The following is a 13,628-nucleotide window of genomic DNA, read 5'->3' as shown; positions in this document are numbered from 1 at the left end:
CAACACTTGACTGGGAAACAACAGCTAAATTGGTATGAACTTTCCATTAAAGAAACACTGACAGAACATTTGACATTATGAAGTGCAATCCAGGATATACGATGTAGTGGGATGTGAAAGTCATGTCATAGTCAGACTGATGGTGCTACATCATATTTTTTTGTACCAAATGCAAACACTTATTTGTATCTTTAACTGGGTTGTACCATCTGGTATTTTTGTGCTATTACACATTGGCTCAAACTATAACTTCTTGAGATAGCATCGCAGGTTGTGTTCCAAGATGCGTACTGCGAAAGAAGGGCTATTCCGAACAGAAGGCAACAGCAAATATACAAGAAAACAACAACACAATCTGTGTAAGTAAACATAAAACCAACTCCAACCACACAGAGAACATTTTATCTGGAAATTTAGCAAAGATTATGAAGCAGGGGTGTAAAGTTTTTTTTAAAAAAAATACTCCAATTTATTCCAAATAAAAAAAAATGTTTTCGGTGAACATTTCACTTGTACACAACTAACACCTGAGCAACGTGCGTTGTGCGATGCAGCTATATATTTAAAAAAGCATCACTTTATCCTGCATCTCACGGTCTTTGCCTTCACACAAGGGGTACAATGCTCCAAAGTGAAGCATCAAAGGTTCCAGTCCCAAATAACTCCCACACGGGCTATGCATATGCACCCCGAAACAGACTAAGCAGAGATGACAGATTTCACGCCTACTGAGATGACACACTCCACCACAGAATGCATGACTACCACTTCTTGGCAGTCTGAACTTACAATTGATTTTGTATTTTTTTGTTTAACACTTTAATTCTGTACACGTATGAAGAAATGTGTTTAAGCCAAGGAACGCTGTGTCTGTATTAGGGACATTTGCACAACACCTACACTGAAAAAGATATAGCTATGCCCATTCCGCAGATTTCTCAATCCATGTCCAGCTTTTCCAAAAGACATCTTTCAGGACTACCGAAGAGCAACTTAAAGGCGTGTTTACATTAAGAGCCACACACATTACTGCGAACATGTGATAATGTTGTTGGGTTACTGCTTTGCAAGAGAAGTTCCTCTCAAATCACTGAGCCTGTGCGCTATTTTCCTGAAAAGGGAGTGTCCCGGCACTCGAGCAGGGTTGCACTTCCAGTGGAAAGAGTAGTGAAATGCCTCAGGAGGAAGCCACTGCCCAGGGGATGTCTGTTCCTGCACACCCGGCTTGCATTTTCAAGCACTTCCGGTTCACACAAGTCATTTTGAATTCAGTGCATGAGCATTCATGTTTCCATTCCTTGCCTTAGTTTCTCAAGGCAGAGCCTCTCCTGTAAAGGACCGGGAACTGAAGATATTTTCGTAAAATTCGATAAGCAGCTCTGCAAACATGTTCACTGGTACCAGCGCACCCAAGGAGAGAGTGCCTTCTGATGGCCAGACCAAGTTCAGTCCAAACACACAGGCCAGGTTGAAGGAGGTCATTTTGTTGGTTATGCTCTCTCGGTGGACCTAGAAAAGAACATGCACAACATTTAAATTATTGAAGCTGAAAACACCAAGAAGTCATCATCTTAAACACACAACAGTTTTGTGTTTTTAGCAGTGTGTGCACATGATTTGTTAATGCAATTAAAGCAATTCTTTAGCCAATTTGTACACCCCAATGCGGTGACGAGGAGTTGTCTGCAAAACGTTAACAAATCTGTCACCCACTGCATCCAACTGTTCCACGTCCAAGGCCTAAAAAACACATTTCTGTAAATGTAAGTTGGTCTAAAATATGCAAATATCTGCCTAACACTGCACTTTTTAACTTGACCGACAGGTAGCCATTTCAGTCCCACTAGCCACACCGCAAGTTATCAGCCCAAGGCTCTTCTTTTAGTAAATGAATGGCCTATTTATACACTTGGGAGTAATCTTACAGCCTTATAGTTTCCCGGCTAACTACGACATCATATGTTCTCTTCAATGCATTACTACATCATAATAAGCAGCCTACAATGCATTATTATAGGTGATTTTAACACCACAAGTTGTATACCGTGATGACACGTTATGCGACATTAGAAGTAGTCTGCAGTGCATTGTTACAGTTGCAATATCAGAAGCAGCTTGCAATGCTTTCTTATGGGGGATTCGGACTTCAGAGATAGACTGATGCATTAATACTCTGCAATGCAATATTACAGGTGGTGGCATCAGCAGCAGCTTGCAAAGCATTATTACACATGCTTCAGGCATCAGAAGAACTTAAAACACACTACCCATCTCTCAGGCGGAGCCTGCCTGAGAGATGGGTAGTCTGTGCATTGGCCCAGGACTCTGCTGTCAAAGGGACCCCACAGTCACCTGTGCCTGCCGAGACTATAGCAAGAATATTGTTTTAAAGAGGTACTGTGTGGCTTGCATGTACGAGACTTGCTTCACCTTTCAACCTCCTGTGGCTCTCTAGAGTCCAACACCCTCTCCCAGTGGCCCATCAGATGCTGCAAGCCCCTTAATCACTGCTTATGACTTTATTGCTTCAAGTAGAGCCTATAAAGTGGAGGCGATTTAGAACTGATGGCCCGTTTAAGAGACCATTGTTTTGGACAAGAAATTCGTAACGTTTCTTTGTTAAAAATGCAAGTCAGCATTTTCATTGTGAATGCACACAGAAAGCACAAGTTAGCTGGGTAAATCTTAAGCTCTCCTCCAGGCCAATTGAACTACATCACGAAGAACAGTTTTAAACCAACTACATTATTTTCAGATGTTCACACCAAAAGGCGTTTATTTTTGATAGAATGGAATATTTTGATCACATCATATATGAACCCTGCATTTGTCAAACACAAACAGGAGGTAACCTTTTCACACATTACATGTTGTTATGTCTTGAAAGTACATTTTCAAAACTCAAAGGCCATATATTTTCCCTTTGCTGAATTGCATTCTGGTGTTTGTAGTCTCCCAGTCAAGATGGGGGGAATAATGCCACAATTCTACACATTTTGCTGGACCTATTTCTATACGAATGTATATATTTGAGTGAATACCTTATTATGGTATGTGTATTTTTGAAGTCATCTTCATAAAGCAGAGTATATTGTTGGAAGCCAGACATGGGGTTGAGGCAGGGAAATGATGAGAGGGCAAGTGCGTCATGAATATTTGCCCAGGATGTGTCAAGAGAGGTTGAAATCCTGGAGGCGGGTGCAGTTATTTCCCTCTGATTGTAGCCATGTTCAGCTTTTCAGGGCACAAGTAAAGGATACATGTGGGTGGACAGTGTAATGTTTTTCAGAGGGCGGACTCACCCACCTTGGGTGTTTTTGAGGTCAGCAAGCTTGCTAAAGCACTTGGCTACCAGTATTTCACCCAGGTTGTCGTGTTTCCAGCACAGGCGCGTACACACAAGACCACATAAAAATGTCATCAAAGCACATGTCTCATATTGGGATTTTGTTTTCCAGGCAATATTTCACTGCAGATTGATGGGTTTAAAAGGTGAGCACCTTTTATGCTTTGTCAGCGTATTTATTGGAAAATGTCCTTGCTCTGGTTATTTTTCTGGTGTTGATTACTTTTTTTTAAATGTCGGTGCTCTTTTGTCTTGTGCACTTTCTACTAAGGAGAAAGGTCAATGGAACTAAATTTGTATATTTCACTTCAAGATATGTTCACTTACCGTGTGTATATTCATGGGCGCTAGCTTTGGATTTTTGCTATGGGGGAAAAGGTTCCCACATCGAGTGAAGTGAGGGAGCTGTACTCATCCCAAGGTCACAACAACACATTTTACAGCACTTGTTGCAGCAGGAACAGGAAAAAAGCCATACAATTAACAGAAAGGTACAAGCATATAACATCTCAGCAACAGTCTCCTAACCTGAGTTGCCTTTTCAACATTCTGCTATAGGATTCCCTGCTATTCTCGCACCCGGCATACAGCTTTGGCCTGCACACCCCCTCCAATCAAGGTACGCCAATGAGGTGCCCTTCTCATTTTGTAGTGAGAAGCACTATGTAGTTTATCTGCTTGGAGTTCATTTCTTTTGACAGTCAAAATAATTCTAATCTGTAGCTTCTGAAATAAAAGCATCTTGCTAATTTGGACATTATGACCAAATATACACACAATAAAAAATAAAAAAACAATGGTGAAACTTCTGCAAAAACAGCAGTTAGTTTCAGTTGGCAAAACACAATCGGCATATTTTTGGCAATGCCTTCCAATTTCAAATAGTGTTTTAAAACCGAAGTTTCAAGAAGACCTTTTGCAAACAGTATTTCTACCAATTATATCTGGGAAGAGATGTGTTCAAGTTCCTGAATTGCATACTGCTCCCAAATCCTGGCTTCCCCACTTAACCGAAGTGAGTGCTCCTGGCCAAATCCTTCTTATATCATACTATGCCTCGGGTCCCCAACCTTTTGATGCGCAATGAGAAAAATGTGCCCATCATATGAAATGGTGAGCAACATCCAATCTTCGACAGAATATATGGGCACCCAGTTGGCAAAGAAATGACTGCAACACAAATTAGAACTGTAATAAACTTTAAGACTGCTAATAGAATATTTTAATTTGCAGTACTCAACAGTAATCTAGACCACAAGCAATTTCAGTAAAGGAAATTTACAAGGCCTTTATCTTTCATTAACATGAAGTGGTTCTTCACAGGGCATGTTGAGGAAATGGAGTTGTCAGTAGCCCATTTTTGGACAGATGGGACCAGTCAAGTTGTTCAAAAACATAGCCAAATCAAATAAACATTAGCAGGGGCTCGAGGTTCTTGAGAAAAATAGGTTCAGGAAATTCAGTGCAAATGTTTGGACAGTAAAATTGGTCAGAAATGGAGCACTGATTTTCAGGTGTACTTGGTATTCTGCCAAGGGATTTTCCGCGATCTTTAATGGCAAATGGTGCATTCCTTAAACCAGAAATATTGTTCCCCAGTCATGAATTGCTGTATTGTAGCATGTTTTTGCTTCCAGATAGTTATGAAAGTTTGCATTCCTAATTGAACAGAGTGATCACTATCCTCTAATGGCCACGGGTAGGCACCGCAAATATATCGTCAAACAGCCAGAGGGGCCGGTTGGTGATGCCTAAGCTCGAGAACAGGGAATTGGAAAGAATGACCAATTCACAAGAAATGAAGATATTCTCTGAAAACGGTTAACAGTTCAGAGACCACAAAGGAAAGTGTCAGTTTGTTTGAGTTTTTGGTTGAAACTACCCAGAATATAGCTAGTGGAAAATGGCATCTCCCAGTTTAGGAGGTCCAGGTTACAAAAATGTATGCTCCATGGTTCGATGCAGAATTTCACCATGATTTAATGAGTGATGTGTACACAGCTGGCCAGATTCGTTTTTAAAGGACATAAAAATTGCTAAAAGACAAAAAAAATAATGTATTGAGAAACAATGGGAGCTCAATGCAATTTTGGTGGCAAGAATTATGCGATCTCCTTGGACCACTAGCACCCACGATTATAGGCCAGTTTCCTTACTGGACATTGGCAGTAAAATTTTCTCCAAATGTTTGTTGCTCAGACTAGAGGAGTGGGCTCAAGGTAACAATATCTCAAAGCCCTCCCTTGCGGGTTTCATGGGAGGACTTCATACAGTGGACCACTGCTTCACACGGGGCACCATCATGGAGAAATACGGTAAGGTTACAGAGGTAAGGGGGGATTAGCTGTGGCTTTTTTCAAATTTGGAGAAAACATTTGATTTGATTGATGGAAACATCCTATGGCATAATTTACATTTTATTGGGATTTGTAATGGTTTATCAAACCTTATCCAACTGGGATATGCCGACATCTCAGCGCCTGTCCGATGTAAAAGATCAGCCAATTATATTTTTCCCCACCAACAAAGGTTAAAAGCAGGGATGTCAGTTGGCCCCAATATATTGCTTTCTGACTTTGACGAGTACTTCTCTTTGGAACGTTAACTCACCCTCTGTGATTGGTACATTTTATAGCATGCTTCTTAATGCCAATGACACAGCCATTTTGGACATAACCCCAGCAGGTCCCCAACAGGACCTACCATACTCAAATGACTATTTTGGGAACTACTGTTTGAAATTAAATATGATCAAAACAAAAATGATGTTGTTCGGAGGAAAGGGTGAACCCTTGTAGCTGGTTTTAAAAAGAATATAGAGATAAAGAGGTAATCTCATTTTTATTTGAGCCTACTTTTCTCAAAGAGCGGTGTTTTGTAGATTGTTTTAAGAGGACAACTGAAGGGACATCTTTAAGGATTAAAGGACCTTTTCAAATGGTATTTCAACTCTGGAGCATTCAGATTGGACAAGTGCCTGGAGGTATACAAGTCAAAGGTCTGTTTCATGATTTTTTTTTTTTATGGCTGCGAAATCTGGGGTGGTTCCAACTGTCAAGTCCTGGAGGAGTTAAAAAAAATAAATTCCTATGCCAAGTAGCAGGTCTCCCTCCAAGTACACCTGGTAGAGCCTGATGTGCTCGATTGAGAGTGTTCAGTTTGAAGGCTTCGGCCCAGTTAAGATTCATAACTTATTTTTCAAAACCACATTTAGGATTTTCTGTTAATTATAAAGTGAATTTTAGTGTAAGCACGATTGCAGCCTCCCATGGTATAGAAAAATACTTGTTGCCTGTGGGAGGGTTCAAGGCACTGTCTGTTTGGATACGGGGGTGGGGGGATAACCACATTTGGCACATTAAGTGAACTCAAAATAGCTCCTAAAGCAAGAGCTTGTTCGATGGGGGGAGAGGTAGATTTCCAAAACATACATACGTTGCCCTCCTTACCTTTATATGCACACTTAGGCACACAGATAAGATGACAAGGTGAAATCTGGGAAATAACAGCCCCAAAATACAGGAGGCTGATGCTAATGGTACATTTAAATGTACCCACCCCTTAATAAAGGAAGAAGGTGTGCATGAGGAAGCACAAAGTGTGCCTGTAAAATTGGAGTCGATTAAGATTTGGTTCATTTGTCGCTGTTTCAGTGTTTTGTGTCAATTTTTGGACATGTATTGATGCTATGTTTTATATAATTAATTGTAATTATCAGGTTTTCATATATAGCTTGTTTGAATACGTTAAAGTTGCTTTTTTATTTTGGGCTTGTTTTATGTGAATTTTATGAAATATGATGCATGTTTTTAAATGTGCCAACTTAATGGAGAAATATGATTAAATAAATATTGAGTAATATTGGTCATTACATGGTAGGCTTTACATTTCACTTCACTGGGGCTTTGGAGGTTACCTTGTGAGAATTCCTTCGACAAGTAATGGCAAATAGTGAATTTTAAAGCACCTCGGGCCAGTGACATTGATGAAAAAGTGGTTAGGAATAAAACATAATATTTTCCTGAAGAATTTGGAGCCTCTTTTCTCTGCCCAAAATGGATTTTACACAAAATGTAGTGGCAAACATTGGTCAACTTTTTTAGCATTTGACTACGACTTCATAGAGGGGTGTGGTGATGTTAACTAGGCATTTGGATTAATTAGTTGGGTTCATTTAAACTTTTTAACATTAACTTAAATGGATTTGAATATAGGGCAAATTAATTATGAAGAATGTGGCATGCATGGATTTCAATCGGGCGACACATCTTGGTCTTAGCCTAGGATGTAGCGCACAATTGGAATGCTTTCTCTTTATTTTCTACTAATTCAATTTGAGATGGCACACAACGCATCTCACAGCCCCTTTTACAAATTCCCCAGGTCACAATGGACCATGACCAGGCCGGTTGGTGGGAATGCAATATTTATTTATAAAATTCAAAGATATCACACACATTTTAATATTGGGCAGCAATCACCAATGGGGTGATAATTACAACGAAAACCACTGGAATACACTTGGTTAACCTTCTACAAGAACATATCCAAACCACAAATAAATAGGAGCAGTTTTTCACTTAGGATAGATAGCACCCGAGTTAATGTTTCCCCCTGCAAGGTTCTCTCAATTCTGAGTGGATAGAAAGAAGCAGCTGGTAGTCAGAGATATGACGCAGCAAACATAATCCGACCTTCCCTCACAAAATAAGAGGCATAAACCCTTTGCAATGGCCTAAAATGACACACAGATTTTAACAAATAAATAATTAATGTGCGGTTAAATCTACAAGGCAAATATGATTAGTAGGCAAGGTAAGGTATCAACAAAGGCATACAGTTCAAAAACAAGTTGAAGGTAAGAACACGATGCAGCCAAATGCACACGTGGAAAAGTTGCATTTACACTTTTATATTATTTTTAAATGTCAAACTTTCTTTTTTTAAACTGGTGAAATATACAAAATCAGAAATGCGGTTTTTGGGCAGGGTGATAGATGCACATCACAGGGACAATTTGAATGTGAAAGAGTGACTGTAGCTGAAGAACTGGATGAGATTTTCAAGGTGAAAGGTGGTTCAGTTTCGGTAAAATGAAGCAATTAAGAAGAACAAATCGGTTTGGAAAGAAAGGAAAAGTTTTCCTTAAACTAGATTATTAAGACTAGATTTCTAAAGAAAGACATGGCACGATGCCAGGTTAATTTGCAACTTAATCCTTTCACTACGCGTTCAGATCTATGTGGGAATTAATTGAAATTATTCCAAATATTGCTAAGGAGTTAAAAGATGAGGTGAATGAAAGAATTGCGCTAACACTAGAAAAACAAGGACAGGGTGCACAGGGAATCTAACAGTTTTGGACAAGTTACCAGGGTATGGATAGGATTACTTAGAGAGTAGAACAAAGACAAAGTATCAAGATGGGGTAAGCTATGGATTGTTATGGGAGGGGAAATATCACAATCTGCTCTTGGATTTGGCATTAGATACAGCCTACCGGGTTCTGGACTCCAAGACTCGGGTCACCAGATAGCGGGCTCTCCTGGCAAAAGACAGCTGAGCAAAGGTCTGGTTACAGCACAGCGATGCCTCAGTGGGATGGAGCAGGTAAGCAGGGCAAGCATGCGGCACTGGAGAATCCCAAAGTGGGCTCAGCCACCTTTCCCCTTTCTCACTGAAGTTAGTGGGATTTTGCTATGAGACTTTTAGTGGGATTTCTGGATCAAGGCCTTGCTGGGGTAGGACCAGCTATGCTTTGGCCTTGCAGTAGAGTCTAGAATCTTGCAAAGGTGGATCTGGAATGTCAGGATACGCAGGCGATGGAAATTCAGGAGAGAGTGTCTAGAGTTCTGTCAGCCACCCTTATTTATAAGACATGGAGACATCATAGAATTATTGGTGGGCAGGACTGAGCTAGGCCTACCCCCAAGACCCAGATAGGGCAACCAATGTTGGCTGCCTCCTCTAGGAGGTGACTCAGTTTATGGAGGTGGACTTTATGATGTGCAAAGCCTTCCCACAGACCTTTTTGCCAAAAGTCAGTCTTAACATAATGTACACATTTGTACAGTTGTGGCACTTTAAAAAATCACATGGGCAGATTACATATTTTACGCAGAGCGTGCCAGTCCAACTCTCCAGTTTGTAAGACTTTGTTTCGTCTGCTTAACAATATTTTCATCATTTTCAGTAAGAAATATTCAGCCTAAAATTCTATAACTTTATACATGTGTATAGATTATTATTAGGCATATCTGTATTGAATTTCAAAGTGGCATCATGTACACTTTCATTAGAATATGCAATTCTCTGCCATTACTGTTCCCAATATGGCAGTGAAGGCTACAGCGTCTTATTTAAAAACCACAACATTACATTTACAGTGTGAACTTTTTATGTTCCTGCAAAGTCCTTTTGCAAAGATAAAAGTCTTAAACGTTTCTTAATCAAAATAGTCTTTTGAAACAAATGGGGCTGGCCTTTGTCCTTCACTTGGCCCATTTTTTTTCTCAGCTACCACCAACTGTCATTTCAGCCCAGGGTGGCCATGGGGGTTTCCCAGTTTGATTGAATGTTTATTGCCACTTCCTCACTTCACAGGTTGGTGTCCTAGAATCTCTATTGTAAGAGGCCTCTGCCCAGACAAATGCCTTATGAGCCTGTGATATGCAGCCTTCTTGTCCTATTCAAAGTTTTCCAAACTAGCAATTATCACTTATGTGTCCCAGAAGTTTATGGTGGCTCGTTTTGGGGGAAGGCCTCAGTTTAGCCAGCAGAAAGACCGGTTCTGGAGCTTGAAAAATCCAGCCAATGCATTTTAATTCCTTTATTTTATTTTGTTCTGAATCAAAAACAAGCCGGTTGAATAAAAAACATCCCATATATGTTCCCCAGCAAAACCCCCTTTACATTGCTAGGCAAGGACACGTTTTTATTCAACACTGTACTTTTAAAACAGCCATTTTCTTTTGGTTTGCGAAAGCCCATTTTGACACATGGTGAAGGATTTCTCTTTTAAATTCTCTTTTTCTCTCTTCCACCTGGCTTCCCAATATTGTTTTGCAGCCCTATTCAGTTTCTTTTATCGAGCAGTTTGTTCAAGCCACATGTTCACTGAAATTGACCTATGTCTATAGAGCTAGGATTTCTTTAAAGCCTTGATTTTTGACATTTTGTAACCCAAAAGTTAAGCATTTTCTCGCACGGCTGAAAGTGAAGTTTCTTAGATTTCCCAGATTTGGCTCGTCATTCAGGGATAATGCTCTCTTCTGCTGAAGCACAATGTGAATATGGATGGGCATGGCAGGGCCTTATTGATAAAACCAATTTGATGTGGAATAGATGAAAATAGCGACAGGGCAGCATCATTTTTATTGTAAAATATTCCCTTTTCAAATGGGAACTTTTCGTAAGCAGCTGAGCAGTGCTGTCTTTTTCAATTTGCTTCTTTTGGTGCACACAAGAACACACACTAATTTTTCTCGGTGTGATCCCTGTTCGAACTCGCCCAATAGGTGTTTGGCAAGATGGTGGAGCCATCCTTTTGTCGCTGCCAAAACGCAGTTTTGATGCAATGGTGCACCAAGGAGCCAGCGCAGCCATTTTGCTTTTGACTGCAGAAGCGCAGCTTGGTTATGGATGGGAATTCTGCTGAGTGGGTCAATATAGCCCACAACACATGCCAGATGAACAGAGTATCAAACGATGACAATTTTTCAACTAGGACACTATGCATTAATAAACATAGGGAACACTAAAAGTAATATTTCTGTTCAATATAATGCATGGTGGCATCAAACACAAAACAGAAAGTTGGATATGCATGCCACTTATTTGTCCATAGTGCTCCTACTCGCTGTATAAAGGAACCAAATATGTCAATTTTCTCGAGGACACAAACATGGTTCAATTATTGTTCACATTGTCAGCTGTGCCATATTTCTGACGATGACAGGGTTTTAACAAAGACACTGCTAAAATTAGGACATTTACTGAAAAATAATTTACCTGGTGTCAACAAGCTCAAATCTTCCATCTACAAAAATAGGCCAACAGGAGCTGCAGCAGGGTAATTTGCCAACATTCCTGCACAGTCCAGGACTCTCTCTGGGCTATACGGCAGTCTCATCCCTTCAACATGTTCTTCTATGCCTCCACACCATGGTCCAGAGCAAATGGCGCGCAACAATTTAGGATGCTGCAAGCAACATTTTGCTCCCGAGCTACACGTTGGGGATCACTACCTTATCTACTAAAATTATAGGTCTCTACAAGGTATTCAGCTCACACTGTCTGCTACTTCAAAAAAAGCCTCACTCCTGATATTGCCACATATGTAAATATTAATAGTGACACTTAATATACGGACATCAGTGTATTTTACTATTAACTTACACATGGCAAAATGTTATTAATTTAACTTCCCACTATACCTTTGCGTACTAGGTCCGGCCCTGATTACAGTTGAGACGGTTATCAGAAGCAGCAGGCAAGGCATTTATAATACTTGGCAGCCTGCAATATCCAAAAGAAACCCTAGAAATTATTTTTTTTACAGGCTAGTTGTGAGATAACAACTGACCTGTAATAAGAAATCAAAACTGCTCTGTAATCAGTAATTACGCTTCAGTTGTGACGTAACAATGCCTGTTGCCTAAGCCAGCAGAGAGCAGTCCAACTGTCTCTGCAGCACTTAATTAAACCTGTGAAATGTTTTTCAAATGTCTTGCTTGCAGATTGACAAGGAACCATTCATGGTAGAATGTTTCATGTATGCACTGCTGGAGTTTAACACATGTGCTCAAGAATCTGCATGTTATTACATATTTTAAAGCACAAAATTAAAACATGTTTGATACATTTCATTCAACTGCTTGAACTATTTTTCGGCAACATGTTAGTAGCTATTTTTTATATCTTATTTTAGATCGATTACATGGACGGACAAATGCAAGATCTCTTACGTCATATTATGTAAGGGACAAGGTATTAAAGAGAATGACACTGTGTGGCCAGTATTCAAAGGACATTTCCCTTACTATACATATGAAGGATATTGCAAGTCACTTTGGTGTTCCGTGCCCTTTTAAAGGAACTCGTTAGTAACTTGCAATATCCTTATAACGTACGTTAGGTGGGTACATTATCCCATATATAATATATGACAGCCTGCAATAGCTATAAAAAAGCTGGGAAATAATTTTATTACAGGCTAGTTATGACATCACAACTAATCTGTAATAAGAAAATTACATCACAACAAATTGGTAATCAGTTATTTCGCTTCAGTTGTGACGTCACAATGCCTGCTGCTTGAGTCAGTCGAGCAGAATTTTAGCTGTCAATTAAGCACTTAAGCAAGGACATGCTTTTCAAATTCCTTGCTTGTAACATTGTTTTCTGTGACACTTTACAGCCTTTAATTGACATGGAACTGCTTATGGTAGAATGTTTAATTTGTGCACTGTTCCGAGTTTTACACATGTGCGCATGAGTCTGCTTGTTTTTACTTCTTTTAAAGCCCAAAACGAAGCTTTTTTAAGGCATTTTTTTAGAATGGGTTTTCAAAGTCACTACCCGGGGTAGGACCTTGAAATCCTAACCTAAGGTTGGCAAGGTTTTGTACAATCCCAGTTGAGCAAAGCCACTCACTTAATTGGCAATGACCAAGTAGCAAGATTGAACTAAGGAAGGGGGCACTGTTGTGTAATACAATTAACTCGTAGAGGATCAGGCAAGTTAAAGACCCACACTGGTAAGTTATAACAATAACAATCTTTCATTACATTATTACACTAAGGCACACTTTAGTTATTATAAGGCAAGTAAAATTACATTAGCAAATACAACACACAGATCACACGTCCGGTGTTACCCACTACTTTAAATCACTTTAGCATAGACATACACATGAGATGCAATCTCTAAAGTAGAGTGAAAGAGGTGTTAACATACATAGAAGTCAGGGCTTATAATAAGGCATCCAGCACCATATACTAAGCTTTGGAAATCCAGCCCTAGTTTATCCCAAGTCTCCAAGTCTTTCTCCCAAAAAGTTCACACTCAACTAATGCACTTACAGTGGCAATGTTCAGTTAGCGCAGGGCAATTGCAGCAACGCAAAAATAGGGACTTAATGGTTGTCCGTTCAGTTCTAGTGAGAAGAGGAGCAGCTATCACCCCTGAGATTCTTCAGGCGGTCCCCTAGACGTTCTGACCTGGACACCACTGCGCTAGGTTAGCACTGGATAGTGCAAAGGTAAGTAGGACTTTACTCCCA

General features: G+C 39.9%; 1 protein-coding gene across 6 annotated transcripts in view; it reads right to left on the bottom strand.

The window, feature by feature from the left end:
* Positions 1 to 444: 444 nt before the first annotated feature.
* ARHGAP8 (Rho GTPase activating protein 8) overlaps positions 445 to 13,628 on the bottom strand; it is a 664,042-nt gene continuing 650,858 nt past the window's right edge. For all 6 annotated transcript variants that reach the window (XM_069628159.1, XM_069628161.1, XM_069628162.1 and 3 more), the window contains one exon: positions 445 to 1,509. In XM_069628159.1, coding sequence (XP_069484260.1) covers positions 1,312 to 1,509 — 198 coding nt within the window. In that variant the 3' untranslated portion in view covers positions 445 to 1,311. The remainder of the gene's footprint in view (positions 1,510 to 13,628) is intronic.

This window comes from Ambystoma mexicanum, chromosome 12, assembly GCF_040938575.1.
Source record: "Ambystoma mexicanum isolate Mex_15411 chromosome 12, UKY_AmexF1_1, whole genome shotgun sequence".
Classification (NCBI taxonomy): Eukaryota; Metazoa; Chordata; class Amphibia; order Caudata; family Ambystomatidae; genus Ambystoma; species Ambystoma mexicanum.
Note: the sequence above shows the minus strand (reverse complement) of the source record. Positions and strands in the feature narration are given on the sequence as shown.